General features: G+C 42.4%; 1 protein-coding gene across 2 annotated transcripts in view; it reads right to left on the bottom strand.

Annotated features, from left to right (window-relative positions):
• arhgap24 (Rho GTPase activating protein 24) overlaps positions 1-26,011 on the bottom strand; it is a 66,259-nt gene extending 40,248 nt beyond the window's left edge. The window contains exons 1-4 of one of the 2 annotated variants that reach the window (XM_035141451.2): positions 25,545-26,011; positions 24,421-24,503; positions 15,587-15,796; positions 167-254 (exon numbers count right to left, since the gene is read on the bottom strand). In XM_035141451.2, the coding sequence (XP_034997342.1) occupies positions 167-254; positions 15,587-15,796; positions 24,421-24,423 (301 nt within the window). In that variant the 5' untranslated portion in view covers positions 24,424-24,503; positions 25,545-26,011. The remainder of the gene's footprint in view (positions 1-166; positions 255-15,586; positions 15,797-24,420; positions 24,504-25,544) is intronic. The other variant, XM_035141452.2, reaches the window with a different exon arrangement.
• Positions 26,012-26,286: the final 275 nt, after the last annotated feature.

Below are 26,286 nucleotides of genomic sequence, written 5' to 3'. Positions count from 1 at the left end.
ATGATCTTTTGGGGTCTTTTCAGTCCATAATGAGATTTTAAAACATCTTTAAAAAGGTGGCAAACAAACAGAAAGCAGCTTGAATAAAACTTATAGATGCCAAAACTGTTAAAGACTCAAATTTACTCGCTGTAAGAAAGAATATATAGATTTTATCTCCTCCTACCTGGAATGATCTCAAAAAGAAATTTCCCCCCTTCATCGCCACTGGTTGGATGCTCTGTGACTTTGTTTCCAGGTAAGAAAATGGCTCCCTGTGGGAAAAAAACAAAGAACAGACTGGTGAGAAGAGTGTGGGTAAAAATAGTCTTGGAAGGAAAGTTTATGACAAAGAGAAATCAAAAATACAATATTTTCACTTCATATGAATGTCGTACATTCTGTGGGTTCAAGTTTGTTTGACATCTGATAAAAAGGTTTGTCATTTCTAAAATGTGGATTTCCATGGTTTTAAACTAAAGCGGTACCAGATCTAAGACCACAGTCCACATCAGGTTTACACAAACCATATGTGTAATGTGCATATTATCATTATTCAATGGAGTTCACATTGGCTATGGGAGCTGACACTATACTTTGCAGACTGCACATATGCAGAGTTTCTCTTGAAGCGGCAGCCCTCCTGAGCTCAGCAGCTCTCAGCTGTCTGACATTATTGTTGGAGAAATATGCTCAGAACACTGACGTGTCTGTCGGAGGATTTTTTGCCGTGTCACATGTATCAGCATCTCTGCCGGGCCCGGGAGGTGGTTGCACAGGAACGTGTCTGGATGATGGAGCTGAGTTGTTATGAAATGTGACAAAGTGGCCGCATTATAGAGGATCACCATCTCCGCAGCTCAGCTCTGCCCATAATGATACATCATCTGTGTGACACTGAAGGCCAGAGACTCTCTCCTCCCCTAAATAGCGGGAGCATCAGCATCTTTTCCCAGATTCAACCTCGCGGCGACCTTTGCTGCCGAGACGCAGCGTCTGTCAGAAATGCTGCGGGGCAGATTTGGGAGTCAAAAAGTCACGGAGCACCAGCGTCGCAGCAACAGAGGCTGACTCACTCCATCTGACTGGAGGAGGGACACCATCACCAAAGATGATGCTGGATGTTAATATGTTTTTACTTTGCCTCTAATATTGGTGGACACGGGAGGTCAGGGTGTGTGTCTGCAGAATGCTACGATTCACTGATAGCAATGGTAGCAGCTGCATTTACTGTGCAAGTACTGCGCTTAGAAAATCGGTTTGTAACTACATTTACATATATGTCATGCTGATTATATCTGACCAATAAAACATGATTAGCTATGAAATGGTAAATTGACTATTTATTTGGGGCTTTTCCAGTCATATCCACCACTCAAGCGCTTTAAAGTACAATTAACACTCACACATATTCTTACGGTGCTTCAGTACATGGCACTTTTTTTATTATATCACACAACGTTGTCGGCACAATCTTCAGGGTAATTTGGGTTAGAGTATCGAACCACCGACTTTCTAGTTAAAGGACAGCCCTCTGTCTTCTGAGCCACAGCCATGTCCCGAAATATGCTGCAACTTTAACATATGTTTTATGCTAATTCAGCTAGAATAATACAGTAAAATAGTAATTTAACATTGATTATACTGTAGAGGCCATTTAGCTGCCTAATATTACTTTGGACATCAAGTACATTTAGATGATAATACTTGTACTTGTACTTGTGATAGAGTTAAAATAATAAAGAGAGAAACAGAGAAGGCCATTATCCACTTTTGACATTTCATATGCCAAACTTCAGATTGATTGATGATGCAGATAAGAAAAGCAGCAGCTGTGAGAGAGTACACATTGTAAACACCACACACACTTCACCAAGTACATTATGAAGTAGACTACTTGCTTGTACTAATTCTGAGGATAACAGCGGCTATGACCTGCGGAATAATTACTGTGTAGGTTTCCCATTCTTCAAACATAATACCTCACCTTCTCCCAATTAGAGTGACTATAAAATAAGGATTGCACCATAACATTTACCGTTTATGCAATCAAACAAAGGCTTTTCACTTGATTAACAACTCTGACCTTAATACCACAACACAGCATCTGACAGTCATTAGGCCGGCCTCTATCTGGGTTACCGCTAATGAAGACAAGATGTGCGCCGGTGACAGCGTCGGCGCTAAGGACCCGCACACATGAACGGGATCTGAGGGGCAGTCGGCTTCCTTCCTGCTGAGAGACAGAGCCCTTTAATGAGCCATAACTGTGACAACCAGGAAGTGGAAACCCTACCTGAGGCCCGAGATGAAGTGCTTTAAAAGGGGGTTGTAAAGATGGGACGTGCTCCACAGTGAGCGAGGGGAAATGAGCTCGTTTGATGTGGTTGTCAGACAGAGAATCTGTTTGGCTTCAGCATCTCGGGATTAAAACCACCTTTAAGAACTTTTTTTTTTCCTTCAGAGGACACAGTGAACTTTTTGTCATGCACAGAGAAACAGGAGATGACTGAAGTGAATTGTGTCTGGATGAGATACTTATACGTGTGTGTGTGTGTGTGTCTCAAAAAAGGCCTGTGTAGTCCCTCCGCACTGTGAAACCACAACACCGTGGATATTCCTCTCCTCCATTCCCAAGCCACAGCCACACTTTCCATACCGACATCCCCTGGTGGTCTGTTGTTTGCTGCTGCAGACGAACCCGACCACAGACGGAGTAATATTTACCCAGCAGAGAGTACGGCGGCCTGGCCCAACCCAATAGGGCAACAAAACCCAGCCTATTTCAGGGCGGTTCATGCATTTTTATATTGTTGTTAACTAGGATGAGGTCACTTTTGGAAACTGTGTAACGACACAAAAGCCAATTATCCTTTGTTCTACAAGAAAGTCTCACACACACACACACATATGGACACAAGAAGTCTGCGTGAGGAAAGTGACAGCATGAGGCTTGTAAGCAGCAGCACAGCTGGTCAGGGGGCCTGTGTCCAACAGTCCGCTCCAAATGAAATCCAATTTGTTGTTTTCTCAGACTACAAGCAAATACCACAACACTGACTGGGACTCCAGCTCTGTTGATTCAGTGGCCACTATACACGCTCGTCAAACCCTCCAGTAATTAAACCCAAATGTGACTTTTTTTGGGTCATAAACCATATTTTACCTCTATAAACATTCAACTTAGTAATTGGGTAAATGTCTATGCTACTATTTACCGTACTGTTTTGGGTTTCATTAATAACCAAATAGGTAAAATAGGCTTTCTCATGATTGGAAGACGTGTGGGGCCAACTACACCGTGGCTATCCATTGTCGTTTTAATGAGTTCACACTATTAAAATGGTGTTCTCTCTCAACCATAAAGAACAAGGACTCAGGGGAAATAGCAGCATGGGGCCAGAAAGTTGCCGCAACTGATGTTCACTAAACAAGAAGGCTAGCTGTATCTTCTCCAGACTTAAGAAGGATCATCGTCATTCAAATAACATTCTTATATATCTGTCTCTGTAGAAGCTACGTTTTCCATGAACTTCACCTGCACAGTAGATTTTTACAGAGGGTTAGGATAAGGCTAGTGTCTGGTGAAGCACCATAAAACATGCTCAGTCGGGATAAAGTTAGGTTCAAGTTAAGGTGCAAACACATGTAAGACATCAGTGGAGAAACAGACTTTTATTTTCCACAATTCATTCATTCATTTCATATAGACATAGTCATGTGATCTATTATCTGTATAAAAATATTAGATATAGCTGCTTTAAGAAGCCTTTGGAATCGTTCCCGGGGACTGTTTCTCTTGCATGTTGCAACAGTTGTTCAACCAAAGTTAAAGAGTTGAGATATCATCAAGTCTGAGGTTCAAGTTAAGACGTAACCTTGGTTTGCTGAATAACGATCTGGTTTGAAGAATCGGTGAAGAAAACAGGGGCACATGTCAAGAAAATAAAATGCAGAGCAATATATTGTGGAGCAGAAATTGATTTCAGATTGGAAACATGAAAAGGTTCACACTCTGGTCGTTAAACCTGAAGTTAATGGTGTCATAGATCATGTAAGTGCTCATTAAACCTGGGCTTGTTGATCAGAAGCCTCTTTTCAATTCAATAATTACTGTTCAGCAACTTCAGTGACCTGCCAGACACAGGAAGTGGAACTCGGCAGGGGGGCCTGGAGATGTTAAGTATATTTATCTGTGCTATATTAAATGTGTGACTGCATTTGTGTGTTGATGTTCTCTATTTTTGTCTATACCTTCTATAAGACCTGTCTGTTCAAGCATCAAACTGATGGTTATTCTGCTCTGATCGCTCCACTGAGTCCATCAATCTAATAAATGTCATCATTATCCCACAGCTATTAAAGAAAAGGTAGCTCTGGTCCTTGACTCTGACGGCTGAGCCACGTTCAACAGCCACACACCTGCAACTTTCAATAAAATATTAATGTGCCAGTCAACTGCAATAAACTGGAAATATGGAGGTCTTCCCCATTAATTTTTATTCACTTGGATTTGGCTGAGGGTGAATGAAGTGAGAAGTCGATATTGATACTGAGACGGATGAAATTAACAAGAGGGGGAATTAAAAAGTTTGTGAAATCTCTAAATAAGTGCCAGGGCCATTAAATGGCAATTGTGAAATACTTGCTAAAAATAGTGAGTGGCAGACAGATATGACATTGAAGATGGTAACCCACGAAAAAGGGAAGAGTCAATTCCAGTTATAAATATCCAAAATAACTAAACACTTAAGCAATCATCAGTGTGGTAAAAACTAACTAAATGACAGAGACCAAATTTGAGAAAATGTGTAATCTGACCGCGTTCAATCTGTTAATATGGAAGAAATGGGATTTTCCTATGTTGCAGCCAGCCACTTTTTTAAAAAATTGTTAAAGGTCTAGATGAATCACCACACAGCCTGGCTTAAACACAGGCAGACTTTTAAAAAAAACACACAATCTCTGGCACTAAATACAATCACAAACTGGTCCCTTCTAGCAAAAACTTCTAGCAACAAAATCTGGGACAAAAATGCTACAGCATGGAGGCAGACGACGAGGATGAGAACGGCTTCGAGTGTGTGTTTCTTTGACACGTTGAATCCATCAAGAACCACAAGAACCCCAAAAAAGTGAGAAAGCCGACAGTGATTTGGGTGCAAGCAGCTGGAAAACACACAATGTCCCTGTCACTGTAGGAATACCTGTCACTGCCGCCGCTGCCGCTGCCGCCTGCTGCAAAAATAAAAAACTTTTATCTCCCTCCAACAAGCACTTGAGTTACATGTATAAAGTTTCATACTGTATCATCTGCCAAAACCAGCGGCAGTAAAGAAAAACACCGACGGCACATCGGCAGAGCCTTTTAGGAAAAACTTCAAAAAGCACAATGATGGATGAATGAATTATTTTCACTGTGGTCTGCTTCTCTTTTTACATGACTATAGATGCCAGAGCAATTACCCTGAAATCTAATAAATATCAAAGGATTGAGATTGACGGGCACTCGTGTCTTGGCATGTGGAGAAAGTAATACCTTAAGAGGGAAAATATTATATTTAAAGAATGTTAATGGCCGGGAGTTTCTACAACCTGCTCCTGACCTTGTGAGAAACGGCCACTCGCTGTCACAATTTGACTTGATTTGAGTCAAAATATCACAACATGCATGTGACAATCAACTTAATATGTTATATACAAGCAAGAGAAGCATCACAAGGTGCACAGAGTCAATAAATGTTTCTCCCCTTAAGTTAAGAAGAGACATTGACACATGCACACACAAAAACACACACACACATCTATCTTAGTAAGGACACTCATTGGCATAATGCATTCCATAGCCCCTTACCCTAATAATCCAAACTAAATGTCTAATCCTAACCCAAAGCTTACCCTTACCCTTACCCTTAACCTAATTCTAACCCTAAAACCAAGTCCCCCAAACAGTCAATTAAAGGGGGGTCACAAAGTGAGGACCGGCCAAAAGGTCCTCAACCCTAAAACACGTCTTCACCTTAAAATGTTATGATTCACATTATGGGGATTTCCATTCATTGTGGACAGTCTAACCAAAACCAATTTACATCACTAACCTTAACCAGGAGCTCAGAAATGACATTTTGCCTCATTAGGATCAGGCTTTAGTCCCCATGAGGTCTACTGGTCAATGTTGAGCAGCGAGTGTTGGAAAAACAGTTAAGAAACGAACAGCTTCAGGGGGCTGGCAGGTAAAAACAACACAGGTGATCCAAAAACTGAAAGTCAGGTAAAACAGAACAGGAGCCACCAGAGGAGAGCTGAACTAAACAGAACCATGGGAGCACAGAGACTGAGTACACAGGTAGGGACGACTGGACACAGGAGCACAGGTGCAGCGAGACAATCAGACAAAGACAGGAAGTAAAGTAAGAGGTTTACACAAGGAAAGAAGTTTCAATGTAAAACAGGAAATAAAGCTCAAAGTTTATTCAGCTGAACTCTCGGTTCCTGTGTATCTTCACCTTGTAAAAGTAGAGCACCGCTGCAGGAGACTGCCTAACAGACAGGAGCTATATTATTATAATAATTATTATTATTATGACATGAACCATCTTTTATTCCTCGTGTTCTTAAACTGTTTATAAATTAATTTATTTTTTGGTATTATGTTCTCTGCCCTTGCTTATGATTCAAAAGATATGCATTACTTTATCTTCCTTATTATCATTGTTATTATTAAACAGTTGTTGAATACGTTTTTTTTGTTTTTTTTTGTTCATGATGATGAGCTCTGTTAGTTTTAATGCTGTTCAGGATTCACAGCTAAAAACTCTCTATGCTGTTGTTTGACAGATTTTAATAAATGAAACCCATTAGAGATTAGAAATGCTGCTTTAATGGCAGCAAGTTTAATCCACTAAGAATGAAATGATCCACAGTCCACATTTGAATCAATGTAACTGTCACTATATGTATTTTTATTACGCCGGAAAGAGAGAGATGAACAGATGAGCACAGTGAGACGTCTCTCAGCAGACAGTCTGGAGTCTTACATGATAAACATCCCGGAGGCTTAAAGATAACTGGCTGCCAAGAAAGAATGCACCCTACAATATAGCTCTGATGTACAGTGACGCTCCTGAACTCACGATAACATGACTTTTAGCTTGACTGTATCTTTAAACAAGGTTGGTAGGTTGTGTGGATGGAACCTGCTCCCAACATGACATAAAAGTGACGCTTTGAGCAACACGGGCGCCATAAAATAATGAAAGACATAAAGTGCAGTAAATTAAAGCCATAAAACATGAAACGTTGACGTCTCTGATGTGGTCAGAGGTGAAAGGCAGGTACCCAGAAACACACATGAACGTATGAACACACAGGCGTACATGTATGTTCAGTGCATTTCATGACTGGCTGCAACAGCGTGAGCAATTTTCTTTTAAAAATTGAGTTTTATCAAAAGAGAGGAAATAATGAACAAATGATGAAAACCAGAGGTCTTCCTCCGGGGAGCGCTGACACCCAGAATTCAGTGTGGCCATTAATTTTCAAGATAGCTTGTCACGGAGCAGAGTCTTGGTCAAGGGGAATATCTGTGTACTATTGATAGAGGAGCAGTTTTATTACGCTATTTTGCAAAGTACAGAGATTTACAGCTTTAATAAAAACTCATTCTCCACGCTGTGCGCTGTTTGTATCAACAGAGATGGCATAGTACCATGCACCAGTCCATATATCATTACCCTTTTACCCTTGAAATTAATATGGCCAGTTATTGTTCATTGGATATGCAATCCTTCTGCAACAGAGATACCCCAAAAACATTTCAGATACAGAATACGGGCTCTCTGATAGCGGTGCATTAGTGTGATAAAGTTGTGTTGCACTGAAAACACCGGAAATGTTTTATTCCTCCACAGCAAGGTCACATGCAGAGTTCCCTTCAAAATATCTTTAGGTTCTCTTGATGGCTCATGGTCTCTTTTTATACGTGTAAAGTGTTTATATACATTGTGTCGCCCGTGATTATTGAAGACCTTTACCTTAACCGCTCTGATCTATTAGTCACAGAATGAGATTATTTGTAGATCACAAAGGTTTAGAAATCTAGGTTTGGACATTAGACTTTGCGGAAACTTTTAAGTTGTGAGGTATCATGAAAAAATGTACACACAATCAACAAGGGTAAAGATCTTTTGTGTATTTCTGACACCTGATTCTCCTCTCTCACCTCCTTGTAGGGTTTATATGCCATACACTGATACTGGCGATGCACATTTTTGTGTGACATGCCACTTCTATCGCTGACGGGAGCAGAAGCACTTAGCTAGAATATAGTAACGTAAGGTGTTTCTGTCGGACCTTTGCTGCTTTTTAGCCATAATCTGGCACAAACCGGCTGAATGGATGGGAGTTCTCTAAATGAGACTACATGATTTGTAGCTCGGTAACTTATTCCAAAAAGAAAAAGCAATAACAGTTTTTTTGGCCTGTTTGGCCACTTGAGAGCAGTGGAAACGAGCAGTTAACGAAACAACTTCTGCATCCAGCTGACACAGAGCAACATTTACATTCATTTTTGGCGACCTGGTGATTTCAAGTCCAACATCCACTCTCCTTTTAGCTCCAGAGACCTTTTTATCTCTCTTCCTGTGACCACTGCCTCCAGCCGACAAACACTGCTGACCATGCTAGTTTCTAACGGGCTGTCTGTATTTTCGGTACGGACAGATTTGCATTGAGTTTTTTTAAGCTTGAAAATAGCTGGAGCACTGCAAACAGGAGAAGCAAAAACAGTAAAGGCTCATTTATGCTCAGAGAAAGATACGTAGGCTGTACAGAAACGGATGGAGTCTTCTGTCTTCTGTTTATTTCAGCTGTATTTGTGCACGTCTTCTGAAATCTTACAGAAAAGGACAAAACAGCCAAAATGGAGCCTCTGGAAACCAATGGGGGGGCAGTATTGTAGGGATCCATGGGAGGAAGTAGTCGGGAGATTTCTTGTTTGCTGCACCTCTCGGTGTGCGATTATTTACAATCTTTTTCGGCCACAGAGAATTTCCGGGTGTCATTAAAACATCCGCTTCTAACCCCTCCCGGTGCCCTTGTTACCATGGTAACCCCACAGCTCCTTACAGGAGTGAGTAATAGTGCAAACCCCATAGTGCAACTCAAATAACAGTGTAAACCCCATCGACAGTCTTTGGTGAATTCTGTCTATCACATGTGTCCACTACTTACGTCCCCCCCCAGAATTCCCACACAAAGTCAATAGCTGAAGCCAGATGGCCAAAAGGACACGAGGAAAAACTTTCGACAATGGTTGAGTTTTTTGAGGAATTGTTTGAATTGTTTGAATTGTTGTCGTCAGAAACTCTCGACTCTAGCTGATTTGTTGCCTAACACCCATTGCAACGTAAAGCTCATATGGAAGAATGTGGGTAATATCGTCTTTTCATACGTAAAAGGGAGATGAGCCTAATATAAACAGAAACAGAACAGTACCACTGGAAATCATGGGGGCCAGTGAATTCAATAGTTCAAACGAAACTGCTGCTTTTGCCTCTGTCTTAAGAGGCACATTATCACAGTCCCCTCGACCGTCGCCATGTTTGTATTACTTAACAACCATGCCAACGTACAAGATGCATGGAAGTATGTGGGCAGCGATGGTTGCGTAGTTTTAAACGGACGGATCTCTTTTCATATATTATGGCAGCATGAATGAGCCTTAAAGGTGTCGATTGAAAAACTAAAACAATGAGCTAAAAGAGGCTGAAACGCTTCATAGAGCTGCAGGTTTGTCACTGGCAGCATCACCTTTCACAAGTAACCGTGTAATCCATAGTCACTATATCTACTCGTCTGTGGGACAACACAGGAGCTAATACACATAGCCATTGAAAAGTGAAGTATTCTAAGTCAGACAGGGCCTCTGGGATTCCAGCTGAAACCTCCGCTGTGTGTGAAGAATTCCGATGTGATTCAGGTCCCCGTGCGGCTCCTGCACCGGCTGCTAACTCATTTCTGGTGAGGAGATTTGCTCTGTGTCTCGTATAAAAACCGCTGCACCTGCACATACCTGGAATTCATAGCAGGGCCCGGTTACCACCTCAGGTATCATGAGCAGAGAGACGAGCTCAGAAAACCGTTCTTGCAAGAACTTGTTGGGAGTCCAGTGAGAGTGAACTGGCTTTTCCCTCCATTGATTCAGAGCTTATCAAACATGCAGTAACCACACAGGGATCGAAGTGAACAGTCTCTGAGGTTAATGGGCGTACTATTGGAACACTGACAACCACAAATGTCTCAATGATTAATTTGTTCCTGCTCTTATGTATTGAGCCTGCTGAGAAAAAAAAGGTATTTGCTTAAATATTATTCTTTAACCAGAGTAATAATGACATGAATAGGAGAAGAAGGAGTAATGTGACATTTAATTTTGCACTTTAATGTGAAACTCAAGTTTGGTTCTGTATTCAGAATATGACACATACATTTTTTATTAATAATAAATAATAAATGATAGCAATATAATAACCCTAACCCTTACCTTTGTAATTAAAATCCATTAATTTAGAAATCAAATTTAACAACAATACATCAAAGTATATTAAATAAATTTAGATTAACCATTACAGGATTTGGGGGCCCACACATGCAAAAGCACAATATAGCCTTCAGTAATCAATTGGGCTCTGAAAATGACCAGAGGTCGTAGTAAACTCTTGATATACACTTAGCGTTTGGCTTATTCTCACATTATTGTCCACGTTCCTCTGACGTTCTAATACATTGCGAGTCGGATCTCACTGAAACCGTCACACCTCACACTAAGTTTACATTCTGCTGTGATCACTTGGTGCCTTAAAAGCCACAAGTGGAACCGGCGTCTGTTTCCGTGAGCGAGCTGAGGAGGTCAGAAGAACGGCACAATATTAATGTTTCATGAAAGCAGCACTAACACGACACAGTCTCTCCGTGTGAATAATTGAAGAACTGTGATGGCATTTTATTTACTCCTGTTAAATGCCAAGGTCAAGCTGTTCCCAGCCCAGGCAGAGGAAACAGAGGATCTTTAGAGCATTATTGCACTGCTGAATTATTGATTTAATGTGATTTCTCATTATAGCAGCCAACCACTTTTGCTTCAGATCATTTTGTCTGGCCCCCTCATACTATGAATATTAATTAACCGGCTTCGTACGTCTTAGCATTCTAATATCCTCTTCCATTCCTACATTATAATAAAATAGAAATGCTTCGATGTGTTCATTGACAATTCTCCCATTCACTTGCTTCCCTGGCATAGAGATCCAATGCTGAGTGGTTTAAATTACAATAATAATTCCAAGTCCCTCGCTGGACTGAATTCTGTCTTTGTTTATGACTCGGCCACATGAAATCTGAGTGCATGTTATGGTGTGTGTGTGTGTGTGTGTGTGTGTGTGTGTGTGTGTGTGTGTAGCACATGCATGCTTGCACACTCATACATCTCCACGGACGAGTGTGGGCAGGCAGATGGCATGTTGACGCTAAGCCCACACGTGCCAAACCCGACGCATGCTTTTCACTGACCCTTCACCCCCAGCTGACTGCCATTCTTCAGATTCCGCACGTTGCTCAGAGAGGTTTGGCCCCTCTGCACGGGACACAGCAGGGTCCCCTGTACTGACAATAATCATACGCCCCGCGGAATAATTCCATCAACCAACATCAGAAGTCCTCTGAGCAGCAGTATGTGAAAAAATCCCTCATATTATATCTGTTTTCTGATCTGGTGTCTGCATTAACAGGAATTTATATAGCTGAGACAAAAACAATTCATATCAGCATTTAATGATCTGCCACTAAGGTTAAAGCAGCTCTAATCAATAGTATATAAATATGCACTGACAGGTGTGTTTACGTGCTCCTCTGAAAGTCACATTTCCCGAGTTGTGAAGTCGTTGTTCCGACTTTAGTGTGTTCATGTGCTTTGAGGTTGCAATGTGGAAGAAAGCTGGACTCTGTCAACACAATATTCTGTATTTGTGTGTTAAGAGCTTGACACCTCTTTCTAATATCTGCATATCAATAATATAAAACATGTGCACGTCTAGGATGGCTAAAAAGTCCTGTGTTAGGAGCTTGTAGGAGATGAATGTGAAGTTTGCAAGTGACAGACGTGTACATTTACATTTAAAAGCAACTATTTAGAGTAAAATTATGTTGATAGGTTTATGAGTGATGACTTAAGCAACTCTGCAACTCATCAAACCTTTTGCAGAACCTCACTCGAGGTGGCGTTCACATGAATTTTCCCAATCTGGAGCTAATTTTTCTGATTATTCTGACACCACCTCAATGCCCCAGAACTATCAAACTGGGAAATATCTCTGACGCAGCCTTTGAATGTAAAAGTGTGACGTGTCTGAGTTCTGTTGGCGTCTGCGTTTCCATGGGCAACGAAGAAGGCCAGACGCCCCTGCTCCCCTGGAGGAGGCAGCAATTAGGCTAATGTGACAGGAGATAAATGGAGACTTCATCGGACGTGAGAGAATTAATTAATCGCTGATCTAAATGTGGCTTCACACCTCTACATCATGTGGTCCAGGACGGCTCAGGACAGGGACGTTTAACTCCAATGTAGTGTAAGACACAGGACACACACACACACACACACACACACACACACACACACACACACACACACACACACACACACACACACACACACACACACACACACACACACACACACACACTAAGATTTATTGAGTGAGTGTATATTATTGCCCTGATCTTGAACATCAGTGTTCAAGGCTCAGAACAATTTCGGACGAGGCTGCCTCTCCTCTCTGCCCTTCTTGCGTTCTCTCTCTCAGGCTGTTAGAAAACTCTGGACTATTGTTACCTTGTATATACTGCCGGGTACTGTATCTTGTTTGGGTGTTTTTGTGCTGCTCCACTTCGGAGGTCATGGAGATTTAAGGGCTTTCAATGCACTTCCCTGTGACTGACCTACTTTTATTGAATTCCCCACTCTCTGCAAAAGAAAGTTGCAGGTTAAGGTATCTGAAATTTATGTCTGCTTTATTTCCGAAGAAGGGTAAAAGAATGGAAAGTTGCACAGAAGAGTGGAGTGTTGCTCAGGTAGCTGAAGTTATGCAGACATTGATACAGTACAGTATTTCTGGGCGTATAAATATAGATGAGAAGACATTTCAAAGTGAGACTAATTGTTTCTTGTCATGTGATGAAGAATTACTCCTCCGGTGTTTGCATCATTCCCTCAGGATGTTCACGGCACCGAGAAGTGAAACGTAACTTTAAATATGGAGCTGCCCAGAAATAGCAACGAGGAAAAAATCTCCTTTCTCTGAATCTGGCCAGCGGCCCAGCTTCAGGTCTGCTGCTTCAACCTTCAGAGACTGCTGCTGCTGATGTGGCCTGGGCTTGGCGGCAGCTGAGCATGCTGGGAAGACGGCCAGACAAAGAAAAAGTGTGGGTAGTAGATGAGCAGCATGAAGATTTCAATTGTGCTCCAGTATTTTCCCATGGAAAAAAGACAGGATATCGATGGGTTGGAATAGATATTAGAAAAGGAGGTTGTGGATATTTGGGGATTTTTTTTTTCTATGCAAAGAAAAAGAAAAACACCGCTTCTGGTCTGAAACTTCTACAAATGCAAAACATGGCATTTTAAGTAACTGAGTTTTTCACCTTTGGAATTGTTTTTATAATTTTGGTGATTTTAAAACCAGCATCATGCTTTTCATCAAAGAACAGTCATATTATTGTGTGTAATATCTCTATCTGGTAGAAGCTATAGAGTGGTTAACGATCTTTTGAAGCACGAGAGCCTTTAAGCATTTTTCCCAAAATGTCAAACCCCTCCTTTAATATCCCCTGTCCTCTGTTTTTCAGCTGTCCTTGACTCCCTGACACTTAATCCGACAGCAAACTGATCCCTGAACAGCCCTTAAACAGAAATAGCATTAATCAATGAGACCAGATTCTATTGCAGTCATCCGTCCAACTTCACCAGAAGAGACAAGTTTGTTAAAAAACATACATCGGCTCATTGAACTCAACTTGTGGAATCAATCATGTGTCTTCCACATGTCTGTGATGGGAAATATGTGTGGCTGCTTCTTTGTTCCCTCCACACATGCTCAGTGAGAGACGCTGCCTGGTTACAGTAACGTTAGCGACGCGGTCTTATTGCCAGAATTACTCATCGTCTCCCTCTTATTTAACTGTAGCTTTTGTGCGTCGGCTTCAGGAGTTCACTTGGAAAACGGTCCAAACAGCGACTCATCGGATTCAGAGTCGGGTCTGTGTCGTTGCCTCTGCTCCGTGGAGCCGCCGTGTTCGTCCGACGTTTCAGGGGCATGATGGTAGCAAAATAACATAATGTGCACGAAATAACATAATAACAGAAAGTGGAGCGAAAGATGACAGACGACCCCTTTTGTTTTGCAAAAGTATGATACAGCTGCAAAGTAATTTTATATTCACAGAGGTAGATAATGAAAGTGAACTATAAGTATTTTAGAATGCTCATTAGCCAGCCATGTAAAGATCTACAACACCTTTTGCAATGCTGACAAGTTTTATATTATTTTGTATAATTTGCCATTATCCCCATTGAAAGCTAATATTGATATGATTCTTTGGGCATCAAATAGTTGTCATGTCCAGAGCAAGGAGAGAATATAGATGGGTTGGTTTCACTGATTGGCAATATTCAATATACTGTGTATATATATATATATATATATGTAACTAAAACTTAAACTTAACTTCACCACAAAAAAAACCCACAACTCAAGCAGAGACATGAATCCCGAAACCAAACGCAAGGAAGAAAACGAGGCTAAAGTCCATAAACACAAGACGTCCAACAAAAGATCCACAAAGAAATAAATCAAAAGATCTTTCAGAGTTCAGCCAAACGCAGGCTCCAGACAGCGGCAGGATCACGACAATTGTTATTTAAATGAAACCAAATAGAAAGCTTAAAGGAGACAGCTCTTAAAAAAGACTCGGAAAAAAGGTTGAGAAGAACTGGTTTACAGTCTGATAATGCATTTAGTTATATAAACTCAAGCTTTTATCGGATTTTGTGTCTTTATTTCAAAGCTCAGCCAGGAGCTACTTCTGCAAGATTAATATAGTCGAGTAAACTTTACAGTATTTATCTCCGTAACATAGTGGAGTAGAAGAGCAAAGTAGCATGAAGTGGAAAAACGTAAGTAAACTAGGTAAGTAACGCATGTCAAAATTGTGTTCACAGTTGAGTAAATGTTGAGTAAACGGCGAGTAGATTTCCCAGAGAGTACGTTTCCATCTGTTTGCTCACTTGAACAGCTCAGAAGAGATCAAATGGATTTTTTTGATTTAGCTGACAACTGTTGAAATCTGCTGTGAGTTTTCATTCCAAACTGAGCGATCAGCGCCAGTGATCGTGTGAGTGTGTGTGTGTGTGTGTGTGTGTGTGTGTGTGTGTGTGTGTGTGTGTGTGTGTGTGTGTGTGTGTGTGTGTGTGTGTGTGTGTGTGTGTGTGTGTGTGCGGTGCTATGATTTCAAGATTAGTCAGGATTAGACTTTTGGTGTGTGTCCACAGCCTTACCAGGACTTTGGTCTCCTCCTCGTCTTTGTAATAGTACAGCTGGTCCCCTCGCAGCACAAACCAGCGACTGTGCCAAGTCTTGACAAAGCCTCCTTGCTTCCTGAGCCACCCACACCTGATGACATGCGGCCGCCCCTGCCTCTGAACGTCGGCGCCGGCCGGACCTCCGCTGTGCTGGGGACACTGGTCGTCCATTGCAGCAGCTCTGACCTGCAGACGGACACAAGAGTTTGAATCTCTTTACAGAAACATGAGGTAAACAAGCACATACAGCAACATAGAGGATGCAGAATTCATACTTCCCACAGTATGGGCATTTAGAATGGAAATCATTTAAAACTAGATTTACTGCCCAGTGGCTGCATGCCTTCGCCAACCAGTGCAGTTTCAGTCAGCATGAAAAAACTGTCCAGATTCATATGAGGTCACTGTGGCAACTGGTGAAAATGTGAAGACATCCCCTAAAGGCAGACTTGAGATGCAAGGTCGAGGGGCCAGAAACATGATTTCTGAGGTCACCATGGCCTTTGACCTTTGACCCCCCCCCCCGAATCACATCAGTTAATCTGTGCTTGAATTCTCTTGAGGCATAACACATTCTCAAGGCAAAAAAGAGTCTTGTGAGATTCCCTGAGTGTTCCTGAAATATCAAACTCCCAAGAACTTGAGGTCTCTGTGACCTTCGACCACCAAAGTTTGAATCCAGATATCCTTGAGTCCATCGTTTGTACCAAATTTGAAGTTCATAGGAAAGGGAGGGACGTACAACCTGAAGTCATAAAGCTCCGGCTTCGGGCTGTCCCCAGCGCAGAGGCATAATAAGACCAGGGAATATTAAGTCCCAACATTATTAAAGATTTTAACCAACAGAGGAATCAGCTTGACACCAACATGTAAAATTCTATCAGCTCATTTTTTAATGATTTTTGTTTTTTCATAACACTACAGTCTTTTGATTATTCTGATTGACTGGAACATCAGTTCTGACAACACACTTTGCTCTTGAGTGTTTCAATTGTCTTTCTTTTATTTCTAACAGAATTCAAGGTGAGTATAAGGGATGTGTTTGGGGTTATTGCTCTTTATTTCGTTTTTATGGTTTAGAGATGTCAACTCTTTAACACAACTTTCCATCCAGACTGCAGTTTGTCTTTCGTGGAGTATTATGAAATCCGGGTCAGACAGATTTGAGTGTTTCAAAGGAGACTTTGACAGTAGGGAAAATGTGGGAGGAGGAATTCATGAGCCAGATAACAAGACCACAGACTAAACCTCGAAGGTCTTTTTCTCTTTTTTCTCTTGTGTTGCCCTCCCACATATGTTGCCTCCCCAAAACCCCACCCGCCTGCTTCTTCAAACGTACTGTACCATAACACACATCAACACATTCACCGCGACACTATGCGTGCAATAAACCACCACTGCACATATAGTTTAAACCGCTGCATCATCCATGGACAGACGCTTCTCCTCAGTGAGTGCTGCTGTTGGCTTTAAGCACGGCCTTGTTATCAGTGGCTCAGGCCAAGCTTGGCTTGGTGCACGTCCAAACACCCCCACAGGTCCAGATGAGGTGCAGATGAGGACCAGATGCAGTCCAGCGGTGTTGCAGGCGATGGCGCAGCAAGTGCAGCAGGGACTGTTATGGTGATTTCAAAACTCTGCCTGGTCTCATGCACACACACGCACACACACACACACACACACACAATCCAAGCAGTGTGTCCTGTATGCATGTGCATGCAGAAACATGCTCGATCCTCTGCATTCCTCTCAGAAAGAAAGGATTTTCTTGGCACTGTGATAGCCACAATCTCTCTACTTCATCTTTGCTTCACCTTCAAAACTAAAGAAAAGAAAGTGTGCAATGCTTATCGTCAACAGTGGAAACTTTTATCATTACTCTCATCATTATTCAGGAAAGTCTTTATATTGGCTCATATAACGCTCTTCAATACTCTTTTTAGCTTGAGCAAAGTTTATTTTCACATATGGACACACACACACACACACACACACACACACACACACACACACACACACACACACACACACACACACACACACACACACACAGAGAGAGTGTAATTCACAGTCTAGGGTTGGTGCACACATTGTTTTGATGGAGTCACCTACTTTGTTGCCAGTCTGGTGCCACAGCCCTTTTCCAATTGCATGCCTCCTGCACTGGGGACTATAGTTAACAGCAGTGCAGGGACCCGGCCTTGTGCTGCCACAAAGTGAAATAGTAAATAACTCTGGGGTTTCTTAATGGGAATTTCTCTGAGGTGGCTGCAGAGTAGAAACACTACTTAAACTTTACATCACACCGTGTTCTAGTCCAGAGGTGATAAATTGCTACACAGGGGCAGAAGGTATAATCATTACTAAGTTATAAATTACCAGACAAGCGGAATAAGATTTATTTTGAAAAGTTAGTGGTTCTCTGGCTCATTCAGTAACACTATGATGAATCGTGGGCATGGGAAAATTATTCATCTTCATTTTGGTGTTCCTGATGAAAAACAATATGTGGGTTCTAGCAAATAAATACAGTGAATCAGCATTAGGTTATGAGTTCTACTGCGAGTCTGCATGGAAGTAAGCATACTGAGACACAGATTTTAATTTAACTCACAACCTGTGTTTTGTAAGGTTTGTTACAACAGGCAACATGATTTGTGCAGCTTCAACATGAACTGTATTCATGTGAGCAGTGACGGGACCAAATCAAACTGGTAAACATAAAACCCATTGTCCCATGAGCCTTTCCACTCTTACTGTCCAATCAGAGTGACCGGTGCATTGATCCCTACAATGCTAAATCCTACAGATATATATCATTCTTTGATTATTAATTTTTCATCTTAATTTGAAAAATTGTATGATTTTTATATTTACCCAAACATATTTACAATATATAGATTACTTTTATGCTTATAGTCGAATGGAAAAACTAATATCTGTTTGTCAAACCATTTCCACTAGTCCAACGGATTCCAAGTTTCCAAGTGGGTTGGATATTGTTTAGTTTTCTAGACTCAGCTTCCTAAACCATTTAATCATTTCACACTACTGAAGTTCAGAGTTAACCCACATGGATTTTCAGCTGCAGTTGCATCAAAAGCTGCTGACTTTTGATTTCGTTGGATCATTTTCTCATTGACTCACTCTTTCAGTTTGGTAACTCTCCCAGGCTTCTTATGAGACTGGCACATAATAATAAATCCGAACAGTAGAGGGGCTACAGGGGCTAATGGGCACACCAGCAAAGCAACTGCATTGGTTTAGTTCCCTTAAGGTTAAAGCAACAACCTAACAAGGACTTAAAGGCGAAGATAGCTGACCTGTTTCCAAACCTAGTTGTCAAATTAGCCGTTGTTTTTGCAGACACTTCTCCCCGATGGTCCCAGATGTGGCTGTTTGCACATTTACGAAGCGACTGCAAAGACTCCAGACACATAACTACCCGACTGTTTTGTCCGTTCAGCACATTAAAAACCTGTGTTCCCAACACCTGCAGGTGCAACGCACACTGTGCAGGTACTGTACGTGCATCTTGTTGCGTGGCAGCGTTGTCTCTCTCCCCTGAGCCTCAGTTTCCAAAATAAGCAGTGGAGCTGGATGCGTAATCGTAATGTAATTCAACAACCTTGACAAAAAGATTAGAAAAGCCGCACTGAAAACAAAGAAATAGGATATGTACTTTACTCAAGGCAGCCTGAAACATGAAAACTTTTATATATGGTACTTGCAAGAAAATAAATGGGATAAAGACCGAAATTCAAACTTTCTGAAGGGCTAGTTTCGATCAATCTCTGGGTCGGTCGTGACATTGAGTCTGATCTCTGGTGGCAGTATGACGGAGTGGAGGATTTAATTTCCAGTTAATGCAGCAAATTAACACATTACCATCTGCTTACGTACGGTAACACTGATCTGTTTCAACTGTCGAGTAACACTGAAGTTTTCAAGGAAACCCCAGAATTTTTCTCACAGCACGTCTCAGAACTTTCACCATAGTGAGACATCTGTGGGAAGAGACACTCTGACCTTCACTCTAAACAACAACAGCTCAGTATACAGCACACAGACACACACACACACACACACACACACACACACACACACACACACACACACACACACACGGTCTGCTCCCTCTAAAGGACAACACGAGTCAGCCCCCTAAGGTTTTGTGGCATGCACTATAATTTCTTAGACGGATGCAACATATCTGCGGCGGTGTGGCAGTCAAAAAAAAGAATGAGCTCAAACCCCACATGTAAAAGTGAAAAGAAGAGAGGAAGGCTACAAATATGTCATGCTGCAATTAGTCTTTGTCTCTTTTTGGACACATAAGTATATGTGTTCTTTGTCTGCCTACATGCTCATGCAGATGCAATGTTTACCGTGACAGAACCATTTGATGTAAACTGGGCCCTGCATTTTGTGGGGTTCCATTGGGATGATGCACAGTTGAGGATAATTCTCCATTATGTAGACTTAAATAAAGCGAGAGCAACTTTATTTAGCAACTGAATTCAGAGACGCCACATGGTGACAACATCCTGGGGACCATTATATCAACACACTGATGAAATAAGGACACCGAGAACTAGAACGGAGGCTTGCAGAGGTCTCTGAAATGTGATACTGAGGTCCCTCATGAGGACCCGTCTCACAGCATCGAGGTTGTCTGTGCACACAAGGACTGTTTGCTCCCCATATGGGAAAGTAGTGAAGCTAACGGCACACAAAAGCATGACCTCTCTGAATTGAGCCAGTTTGGAGGGAAGGCGATGAGGCCTGCACTTCGCCGTCTGGCTCATCCTTTTTGGAGAGTAAAGTGGCGCTCGCGGAGACTTGAGGGGGTAAAAATACAACACTCACAAAAAATCATACGTTTGCGCTGCACAGAGAAGAGGAAATTCCCCAAGATTATACAGAGTGTTGCTTGTAACCTGCTGAAAATGTTGGTGTCGGGCAGCGACAGTGGCTGAAAATCCTCTGTGACCACAGGAAGTGGTCGGTCAAAACAGCTGCGAGGGAGCAGTTCAGCAAACTGAACTCCACAAACTTCGGTCGACTGCCTTTCCCATCCTGTGGTTGTTATGAAGGGTGACAGACCGATGGTAAACATAAACCTGTTAAGTGCATTTTTACCAACATCATGTGATGTGAGCTTACAGTTTTCAAACAAATGATAGTTTGCTAAGTTCCTTACATCGAGTTACTGTTGCTACACCTAATCAAAAGTTTTGTCTTGAAAGAAGTCCCCTCGTGGACTTTAAATGGCTTAAACATAATTCTACAACTTCCTGCCTCACATCCTGACTGGGACCCATGAATATACTAATGTGGCCCCACCCCTGCTCCCCGTCATTTTTCCAAAACATGTTGATGAAAACTCATAGCATCATCTTATTGTGTTCATATATCAGGTTACCACTGGTCAGAGTAATACATATAATCTTGCTTCCTCTTACTTAAGGGGTTATAATGGCCTACTGGTTAATAGCAGACACAAATTCTTTATTCATGTCCTCTTGCATGTGGCAAACAGTGCTATCACCATCTGTCTGTCTTCAGTCCTCAGCTGCGGCTTTTCTCTACGCTGGCCCTAGTAATGATCCCCCATGCCAAGTTTTATTGGATGATCCAAAGGTCTGTTTATCTATCTATCTATCTATCTATCTATCTATCTATCTATCTATCTATCTATCTATCTATCTATCTATCTATCTATCTGTCTGTCTATCTGTCTGTCTGTCTGTCTGTCTATCTGTCTGTCTGTCTGTCTGTCTGTCTGTCTGTCTGTCTGTCTGTCTGTCTGTCTGTCTGTCTGTCTGTCTGTCTGTCTGTCTGTCTGACTCACTTGCAAGTCAGCATGTTTGACAGCTAATTTAATCCACTTGAGAATGACTGAAACTCATTCTCTGTTTCAACCATCTCTCAAAGGCTAATTCATTCAAAGCCAATAGCTTACTTTTGGCATAGTCCATTTTCACTTTATATATAACCCATGATTCTCATTTGTATGTGTATATGCTCAAACCTACACTAGCACCCAGCTCACAGCTAAAAACACAACAAAACATGCAACAGAGGAAACATGACCTCCACATTACCAGTCTGTGCTGTCAACCCTTTAAATATCCCTGTGCAACCTCTCCCCTCCGAGTCTGAACAGTGGGGCCTCCGTGACCCACATGTGTTAAAGACAAATATAACCCTCCGCTACCAAAGCTGCTACCTCGAGAGCCGCATGTTTCTGTTGAGAGTCCTGCTGAAAAAGTCAGAGAGGTGAGAGGAGGGCATGTTCCTCGCTGTGCTAATCGCTGGAGAGGATGTGAAAGAGGAAGGTTTTGAAAGTGGTCACAGATGGAGGTACTCACGCCTCGTGCACACACGCACACACACTTCTGTACTTCTATCGCTGGCATAACACATCCCCTAACCCTTACCCTATTCTAACCCTATAACCCTATCGTAGGTCTTTGCATTGTGGACAGCCTAATTAAAACCTTATCCCTAATTAGCCATCCTTAACCATTCATGCCTAACCCTAACTTTAACCTAACCACAATTCACATCATATCCCTAACTTTAACTAGAACCTCAGAAAAGACGTTTTGTCTGATTAGGACCAGGCTGTGGACCCCATGAGGTCAATTGGTCTTGACAAGGTCAGTGTTTGTACTGGAAAAAGTCCTTAAGAGGTAACAAAAACTAGTACATACACACACACACGTACACATGTACACACACACACGCACACACACACACACACACACACACACACACACACACACACACACACACACACACACACACACACACACACACACAACAGCATCTAAGAAGCGAACCTTTATTGTGGGGTAGATCTATGATCAGTCACTATACCACAACCCACTGTGAGTCACAGCGGTGGATGGATGGCAGCAGGAAGAGAGGAGGGGAGGTGAGGGTGGACAGTGAAAAGTATCACAAACACAGAAGGATTAGTTCACGGCGATACATTTTCTTTTTTTGCTGAAAAGCCTAATAAACTCTCAGGCTTTCCTGCATGAATCAATGTGATGAGTCAGTGTCTTATTTCGTCTACGCACGGATTTAGACGCCATATGTGGCCCCCTCCGCGGTCTACAATCCAGCCCTTTGGTGTGATACACTTGTAACCCCTTTACCCGCTTTGCAACCCCTCCCTCTCTATTTTCCTCCATAGCATGTGTCACAGTATGTCTGCGAGCCGAGCCCCAGAGATGAGGGTGAAGACTTCACAACGGCCTCTGACTCATTCTAAGTGGCGACTGTTACAACTGAATGACGGATCCTGTTGATGTGGCTTTCGTTAACGCAGACACGTGAAGAGAGGAGGATATTTTCTTCACAAAATAAGACGCACAAGGTCACACAGTGAGAGGCTGAACTGAAAATCACACCTGGGATCATTCCCCCCCCCGGGGATATATTGCTCGCAGTGGCAGTTTGTGGAAAGATGACTCTGCATTTCAACCTTCGTAAATGTCACCTCACTATAGATTTACTCAGTGATCTCAACCTGGATTAAGTACATTTAAAAGATGTTGAATGGGTACTTTGACATTTTTACCCCACTTTATTCACTTTTGGCACAAAGTTAGATGAGAAGATACTGTTCTCATGTCTGCCAGCAGCTGAGCTGAGCATAGTGAGTGGAAACAGAGGCAAATCAATGTATGTTTGGGGGGGTGAATGGCTGTTATCACCCATTTATTTCATTGATCCAGTTCATGGAGCCCAGTAGGTGCAGAGGGTCTCTCTATCTATCTGTCACACAGAATTGGGCTACTACACCCACTGGTAGGTTCGGGAATTGTATTTCTGTGAGCCAAACTTGTTGGAGCCCAATCTGCTGACATGACTGCCACCAACGAAAAAACAACTACAGAAAAAGACCATGGTGCTTACAGTGCTCTTTGGCAAGGCCGCAAGGTCTTTTGTAAGCTACTTTGTGAACAACTCGGAAAGTTGCATGATGCATGGAAATGTAACTATGGTTATATTAAATGTTTACCTGTTTGCTAGCCAGGACTGTAAGTAACGTAGCTAACTGGGTTTTTTAATAAGGTAACTATAAAGGCTCATTTATGCACAATGTTAGATATGATTTGATATCTTTCTTTCATTTCATGCCTATTTGTGCACATCTTTTGAAAGCTTCCGACGACACAGACAAATAGTGGGAGCGGGCTGGAGAGCAAATAAGTACATTCCCTTTACCTACGATTTTTTCCTTAAATCTATCTGAACTCCAGTTTTGCTGCAGTGTCGCCCGTCAGCGTCTCCATCCCTCTCTCTGTCTCAATAAACAGATGTCACAGTCAGACCTGGGAACAGTCGAGTGCAGCAGCTGACACGGGGAACCTGATCCCTGGGCTTTCCAGCAGCATAGCTCATGCACTGCAGCCATTCCTGGCACACGGGGTCCATCATATCGTTCCCTCCCTTTACCTCAGCTCATATGCCCTGTTCGCCTCTCTATCTTCCTTTTCCATTGACACACTTGTCCTCTCCTCACCCTCCTTTCATTCTTATCGTCTGTTGTTTTTTTCTTTTTCACTCCCATTTTCGGCTTCTTTTCAACAGTATTGGTGTGGTGTGCATGTGGAGTCATCCTCACACATGCAGCACATACAGCCCATTAATCCAGACGTAATCGAGTTTCTCCTCTGCTTGTTTAGCCGACAGCCAGACAGGGTGGAAAGAGGGGTGGAGTGTGTGTGTGTGTGTGTGTGTGTGGGGGTGGGGGTGGTCAGTGTTTTGGATGGCACATGCACAGGTCTCACCATCTGTATGTCCTGCACCAGAATTAGAAAGTCCTTGGAAAAACGCTGGCCCAGCAGAGCTACTGGATTTTTAACTGTGTCACCTGAAAAGTCCAGAAAAACGGATGAGGCATTGCTACAGTTGCCCCACAGTGAATCAGTGTTTCAGTTACACACCAACAATGTTGCTAACTGGCTTTGGATAAAGATTATAGAGTCCCAGCTCCTATATAAATGTGTGCGTGCTTATATCCCCCTGATGGTGCCCAATCGCTTCTCAAATGTCAATATGACACTTTGTGCTGGTGACACGGCTGGATGAGCTCTGTCACTGGTTCAACACTGGGAAAATCGATGAACCATTAACCTATAGCCACCACATCCTTTAGTTACAGAAGTCACTAACAGCACTGATTGTATCTCAGCATTGTTCAGTGAGTAAAATTCACTTGCTGACCGCCTCCGCATGTGTTCTGAGGTAAAATGAAATACATGTAAAATAAAAAATAGCCTTTAACAGATCTTGGAGCGGCCACCGAAGCACAAAATGTGAAAGGTATTGTTATTCTATAGAGACAATGTGATGTTACTACTGCAATTTATACATAGTTCCACTCCTGGGATACTTCCCTAAAGTGTAAATTTCATAATTGTAAGTGTGACGTTATCCTTCCACTATATTTGACGACAGCATCTTCACATTCCTTCTTCTCTTTTGTATAATACTACATTAATACACCTCTCCCTTTTGTTGATGTGCTCTGCTACATGCGGCATCTATCACACTTCTGTCGGTCCTGGGAGAGGGATCCCTCACTTGTGGCTCTCTCTGAGGTTTCGAAATTGTTTTCCCTGTTTCCCTGTTTTTTTGTGGTAGTTTTTCTTTGCTCTTGTTGAGGGTTAAGGGCAGAGGACGTCGCACCTTGTTAAGCACTATGAGGCAGATTGTGATTTGTGAATATGGGCTATAAAAATAAAATTTGATTGATTGATTGATTCCTCAAACTGTGTCTTGATCTTGAATCGAGCTCAAGATCAATGCGGGCACTTCCCCAAAACAATCATACAGCACTCAGGTAAAACAACACACCAGAGGCAAAACCGCACAATGCAACAGTACATCGTCAAACAGCAAACTCACTCACCTTTCAAGCAGCCTTGTTGAATCCCTCAGCAGTGATGTGTGTGGTGATGCTCGACCAGTTTATCCAATCCAGTGACAGGTAATCAATCAAAACCAGCAGAAATCCTTGGGCTGAGACAGGTTGAGGTTGTACTTCAGCTCCTCTCCTGCTGCTGCTGCTGCTGCGGCTGCTGCTGCTGACTCTCAGTGACGAGCAGAGTGGATCTGAGTGAGCTGAAAACTTTTTCCCCTGACTGCTCACACCATCTGTGTGCAGAGAAAGGAGTCCCCGCTGTGGAGCGTATGGTTGTCGTGGTCAGCCCAGTCACACATGGGGCACCATTATACAGTGGGAGTCCACCCAAACACGCACATGTGCACACACACTCTCCCAATGCTGAAGCCTATGCAGCACTTACTCCTCCAGTCATCGTCGCTGGTGAGACGCTCACACTCAGTGAGTAGAGTGTGAGTGTGTGTGTGTGTGTGTAAGTTGGTTACAGAGAAGAGAAGGAGGAGGAGGAGGGATAGGAGAGGGAGGAGGAAAGTGTGTATGTGCTCATGTGTGTGTGTTTGTGAGAGAGAGAGAGAGAGAGAGAGAGAGAGAGAGAGAGAGAGAGAGAGAGAGAGCATGTTTGAGGAAGTATTAAGATGAGAGCTCTAGCTGAGCAGTGCTCCAGTGGTGCAGCAAACTTTCTCTTGTGTTTCCGGTTCTAACACAAGGACCTGGAACTTTTTTTTTATTCACACTGTGTTCCACTCTT

Source organism: Hippoglossus stenolepis, chromosome 18 (assembly GCF_022539355.2).
Source record: "Hippoglossus stenolepis isolate QCI-W04-F060 chromosome 18, HSTE1.2, whole genome shotgun sequence".
Taxonomy (NCBI): Eukaryota; Metazoa; Chordata; class Actinopteri; order Pleuronectiformes; family Pleuronectidae; genus Hippoglossus; species Hippoglossus stenolepis.
This window is presented reverse-complemented; position numbering and strand designations above follow the sequence as displayed.